General features: G+C 42.0%; 1 protein-coding gene across 2 annotated transcripts in view; it reads right to left on the bottom strand.

Moving 5' to 3' along the window:
* Nucleotides 1-2,452: 2,452 nt before the first annotated feature.
* TGFB2 (transforming growth factor, beta 2) overlaps nucleotides 2,453-6,000 on the bottom strand; it is a 62,411-nt gene continuing 58,863 nt past the window's right edge. For both annotated transcript variants that reach the window (XM_010017575.1, XM_010017574.1), the window contains 2 exons: nucleotides 5,804-5,957; nucleotides 2,453-3,983 (listed from right to left, as the gene is read on the bottom strand). In XM_010017575.1, the coding sequence (XP_010015877.1) occupies nucleotides 3,825-3,983; nucleotides 5,804-5,957 (313 nt within the window). In that variant the 3' untranslated portion in view covers nucleotides 2,453-3,824. The remainder of the gene's footprint in view (nucleotides 3,984-5,803; nucleotides 5,958-6,000) is intronic.

Here is a 6,000-nt window from a genome sequence, read left to right as displayed (position 1 = left end):
CCAGAGAGGAAAACCCCCCAGACTGGTGCCTGCAGCAACAGGACTCCCTGGGCATGGTACTGGTGAAGGATCAGGCACAGTGGGGCTATGGGGTAGCATCACTCCTGCCCAGGGCAGTACCTGGTGCACACATACAGGACCTCAGCTGCTGATCAGAGCAGTCAACCAGAAGCCACTTCTTGTCTATAGACCAACACATATACTGCAGTGGCTGAGGGGGAAGCAATCCTCAGAGCAGACGTGATTCATGCTCACCCTAGATGACTATTCTTCATCTCAGCCTGTGCTGGACCATGCCAAGGTCGCACACACTAAAATCACACACTTAATCAAGCTTTGCAAGGATTAAGCTGCGCCAGAGCTGAGGAGTCGCCTATGCCAGAAGAATGCTACCATATGAAAGCAACACCAGCATGTAATTGAAATAATTTATTTACCACTAGAGCACCACAAAAACAGACATACAATGTGTTAAAATACAGAGTAATCGATCACCAAAGTACAACACAGCTGTCCTTTAAGTTCCTTGGGGGTTTTTTCTCCTTTAAACCATGCCAACCATACAATTGTATTCATGCTAAACACACAAAAACGCTGTCCTACCCCACCCAGCTAAGTGCTAAGATTCCCCCTCAGCCCTAGTGAACCCCTTGGATCCCATCTTTCAAGGTAATGACTGTTTCCCACCAGTTCTCAAGGTCTTTGCTCAGACAGTGGCAATTCTTTATGGTAAGGCCCCTACCACAAAGTCCTGTTGCAGATCCATCCCAACACCATCCGAGGGGAATTACATCAGACCTGAGTGGCGCTTAGGACTCCCATTAACCCACTCTTGTAGAGGGGAGTTTCACCCATGAGTTCCGCACATTGTAGGATCAGGCCTAACATCCTTGGTAATTAAAGGGAAATACATGCCTAATGAAGGAAAAAAGCAACCAAACAAAAGTAGGAGCTTTGTAATAGAGTATTTCAAATACTATCAGTGCATTCCGAGGAAAATAAAAAAGTGAAAATAAAAGTATTCACTCCTGGGGTAATGACTTGGAGAAAGAAAAGTTTTATACTTCAATTTAGAGCAAAACTCCAAACCCAAACCGAAATTTTCAGCTGCGTCCAGCGCATAGTGAGTATAGTTGGACAACTATTCTATCTCCTATTCCACTTTTTCAAGCTTCAAAACCAGGTTCGAGCTGCATTCCCATCGCAGGGAATTGCGAAAACGTCTTTATGTTCTGCAAAATGCATTCATCCTTGTCTCCTTTCCTGTCCAACAAAAATACAGTTCTCATACTGAACCTGATAAAACTAATTTTGCTGCTGTATCCAGCAAAATCCAGAGTATTTCCTACCCTGAGGAGTTTCACTGAGTTCAGTGCATCTTCTCACTGGAGTAAGTCTGGCTCAAGCAAGTGTTAGCAGGACAGAGTTTTCACTTGTTCATCTCAACTCACTAAATAAATCAGAAGTCTAACATACCTCCTCCTCTGCGCTGAGTCAACGGGTGGGATTAGATCATCTGTGGGGCTACGTTTCCATCTAGGCCATAAGCACAGGCTCTCCTGAAGTCCCGAGGAGCCACGTGTGTGCAAGCTACTGCGGTCCTTCAGCTTTGCATCAGTGTTCTGCTGAAGCCAAAGAACATTGCACTTCTCAAAACTGGAGCTGACAACATCAAGCTCAGGAGCGTCCTCCTGACACCGCTCGGGTCAATGACAGAAAAGGTCCTTCTCATCCAAGTAGTACGCTTCTAACACAGTTTTCCAGCTCTGCTGTGCAAAAGCCATTCATCATGTGAAATGAACTGGATGTGCCTTCTTCAAGCTGTTTGTGCTAATTTAGGTTGGGGCTTTTTTTAAATGAAGTATGCAACGTGGAACTTTTTTGTTTCTTTTTTGGTTTTTTACTCCCTCTACAATATTTAAACACGCGTAACAACAGCCAAATCCTAGGAATCCCATGTTCCTTTTTCCTTTATTTTTAAAGAAGCTTTAATGTGAACTCAACTGAAAAACAAAAATTGGCAAACTTGTAAAAATCACGGGTCTGATCCTGCAAATCCTCACACACACAAACCAATAGTCTAAAGGGACCTGCTGTGCCAAGTTAAAGGCAAACCTCTGCTACCTGCAGCAGGAGCAGGATCAGTCGCATGGACTAACTGCAGGGACAAGTCCCCACTGCGTGCGAGGCCAAGGACACGGCCTCTGACCACAGACTGATCCCACTCGGAGCATAGCTGCGTCAAGATGCTTCCTACCAGCCTTCTGCACAGTGGTGAATGTCATTCCCTGCAAGGTTTCGCCTCGCTTCAGCCAGGCTGGGACATCTCTTCTTGCAACACCTCGCTGCCTGCCCATCTGTTTGAATGTCTACAGCCGAAAGGAAATAAGAAGGCCAAGGAATCCGTATCGCATCACGATTCCAAGTGTGAGAAATGGGGAACAACAGAGGAAGGAGGGGAAGGGGGGAGAGGGGAGAGATTGCTTTAATCCATCCTTTTTATAAAACAGAAAAACAAATGGAGTCAGGTAGCTTATGTCATAATGATGAACAATATACAAAGCACATGGATAGCAATTATTATAAAACATGTATTTGTAGTGCAAGTCAAAATATAGGGACTCTACTCATACTGGCCAGCTAGAGGGAAACACATGATTCTGAGTGATCAAAAAGAGCCCCAAATTCAAATTCAAACTCGTGAGAGCTGACAGTATTACAGAGTACAAAAATACGGTGAAAATTTACACATTACACATAAAGTACTTATTTTTTTAATAGTTTACAAATAGAGATCTACAGATATGTTTCCAATTAAGCTGGCTTTTACTACCCACCTATTGTAATACTCTAGGTATGGTTACATATACCAAAAGAACAAAAAAATCCCATAGCATAGCTATACAGCAACATATTAAGGTCTGAAGATTAGACCAGTACATGTTAAATATTTCACTGGTTTACTAAACTGACATTTTAAATCATTTACAGTAAAAAAACTTATAGACTTGTCTTTGAGACTGAAACAGAGTGTCCTTTATTAGTAAATTATTCAGTACTTAAAACAAGGGTTTGAGACCTTACAAGAAGCCTCTCTAGGCAGCTGGCATGAAAAAGAAGGTATTTTAAAGGCAGAGTTTCTCAATAATGTAATAAGTGATTTCTATTTTACTGGAACTAAACTAACCATTACTTTTCTGATTCGTTTGAGCTCGTGTTCCGTTAGGCTTTATATGCATTTCTGGCAGTTCTATTTGGTCTCCACTTTGTCCTCCTTGGCTGGTTCTCTTTTTTCCAATGGTGATATGAAATGTTCATTTGATAGTTTTTACACACAAATAAATAACGCACTGTTAACTCTACAACTAAGAGGAATGGGTAGGATGCCTATTGCGTAACGATACAGAGAGATCAAGTAAGGCACGGGACAGATACAGCAACTCCACTTCATGGGATTTTCCTGTTTTTTTTCCTTTCACATAGTAACACTAACCATTTTCTTCCAGTGTTTATTTTTAAAGGTTTCTTTTTTTTTTCTTTAACTTTGCTTCTTTGTCTATCTCACTCTATGTGTAGGTGAAATGTAGGATAAAGGCCTTCAATGTTTTGCTTCGGATGCCAGTTTAAAAACAAAAACAAAACAAACTTTCAAACAGTTCAGTCTAGTACCACTTTTTTTTTCTTCTTTTTTGTGTTTTTTTTTTCTTTTCCTTTTTAACACTGATGAACCTGGGTTTTCGTTTGTCTTTCCTTCCTTCTCGCTCCCTCTTTCTGTTTTTGCTTGGTTATAATACACACACGTCACACTGTTTCAGGGGTATCCTTTAGCTGCACTTGCAAGACTTTACGATCATGTTGGACAGCTGTTCGATTTTGGGTGTTTTGCCAATGTAGTAGAGGATGGTGAGGGGTTCCAAATCCTGGGACACACAGCATGGAGAGGCAGAAGCTTCTGGATTTATGGTGTTATACAAGCTGAGTACCTAGGAGAAAGGAAAAAGAAGAGAGATTTAAGACAGCTACCTCATGCCTCCCTGCCACTGAGGAGCAAATTCCTTTCTGCATCGCTTCCTCCCACAGAGCCTGAGAGAAAGGCCAAAGGAAGCAGTATCCAGATTCCTGGATTTTGGTATATTTTATGCTGCTTCTGTTCAACCTGATGTCACAACCTGCCTGAGTTTCCTAAGGTTTTATCCATACAGTCTTAAACCTCATGCCTGGAGCCTGCTCTGAAAGCACAATCCCTTTGAATCAACACACACACTGTATTGATATGGAAAGAAGAAACTGAAAGGTTTTTATCTGTGTCTTCAGACTGCCATTTGCTGTTACAGGATTTTGGCTTTACAAGTGCAGCAAAGGGACAAAAGAGCCTGCCAGAGCAAAAGCTCTGCTCTTCCTTTCTGGCTTCGTTTTACTAAGTCCATTAATGCCACCCTGCAAGCACCAGGACTCAAGCTGCAGTTACTCCTGTTGAGATCCAGCTGTGGTGGAGTTAGCAGCGCTGGTGCTTTATGTCACATTGGATTCATATGCATGGTTCTCTGCAAGGGAAGTATGTAGGGTTACCCGCTGATGATGCATAGGCATTTCTGAGGATGCCATTAATGTGTTTGCCAAACACCAAGTGACCTTTTCCTAGAACTTCAACACAACATTTGCAGCTTAGAGAGACAGAAGATCTGTTCAGGACAGCAACACTAACTACTTTATTAAGCAACTTCTGGCTCCTTGGGCAACTATCCAAACCACGTATTTGTGACCATGACAGTTATTCTTCCTCTTTCCTTTAAAAACAAGTGCTGCTCCAAAATGTGTACACTACTACTCCACACCAGCACGGAAACATACTTACCTTTATTTATACCTCTGCCTGCTGACATTGCTAATAGTACAATGCCACAGCCAGTGACAGCTACGAAGGATAGCTATACCCGGGTCTGTAAACTCAGGATGAATGTGCTACCATGGCTTTATAGCCCAAAGGGAAAGCAAACTGCTCCTTGGACATGAAGAGTTCTCCCTGCCAGCTGACTTTGATCTGGTATTTTAAGGGAGGCTTGAAAAAGGGGAGACATCATTCTTAATGTGGACGTAAGGGTGAAATTCTTGCTTTATGACAACTGTGGTGCATATGTCTTGTATTTACTGTCTAGACATCCTTACTGACAGTTGAGAGAAATAAGCACTTCACAACAGAATACTACTCATCCTAAGGCAGCTGGCTAAAATACCGCATCTAATCCCTCAAATACGAAGTCCCATCTCAGATGACTATGACAGCACCTTGTGACACAAGACACAGACACTCCTTTCCATATAAATTTTCAAAGTACAAAAATGAATACATATTTTGGAGTAAAAGAAGTACATTTATCAGTACATTCTCATGAAATTCAATGAAAAGTCATAATAGATGATAAGTAGGTAATACGACTCAGCCCTTTTGTTACTCTAATAGTGCTTCCCTCAGTGTCTTTGCTGACCAAACTTTTTGTGCCATCTTCCACTCATGCTGAATCATGAAAGGTCCCTTCCCAGGCAGCCTCCTAAAGCTACAGCAAGCTCATACTCCCCAAAAGCATTCAGTCCATCCACATGTCGTATCAATGAACACATTAAAAACATAAAATCTCTAGGCTAGTACATTTCTAATGCTTGAGGCCATGTGTGAGTCCCTCTAAAGGGCCACATTTCATCATCCTTAGTTACTGAGACAATAAATACAAGCTTTGGGCTCTGGTGCTGATGTCAGTCCCTGCAGTTAAAACAGAAGCCAAAAATTAGGAGAAATGTTACGTACTCTGCTGTGCTGAGTATCTGAGCTCCACAAATATGGGCAGGCTCCTGCACAGAAATTAGCATGATATCCTTTAGGTTCATGAATCCATTTCCAGCCAAGATCCCTCTTGAAGTCAATATAAAGTGGACGCAGACAGCAATTATCCTGCACGTTCCTGGGAAATAAAATGCAGACAAACACACTGGTCATAAGAAAGA

This window comes from Nestor notabilis, unplaced genomic scaffold, assembly GCF_000696875.1.
Source record: "Nestor notabilis isolate BGI_N333 unplaced genomic scaffold, ASM69687v1 scaffold2087, whole genome shotgun sequence".
NCBI lineage: Eukaryota > Metazoa > Chordata > Aves > Psittaciformes > Psittacidae > Nestor > Nestor notabilis.
Note: the sequence above shows the minus strand (reverse complement) of the source record. Positions and strands in the feature narration are given on the sequence as shown.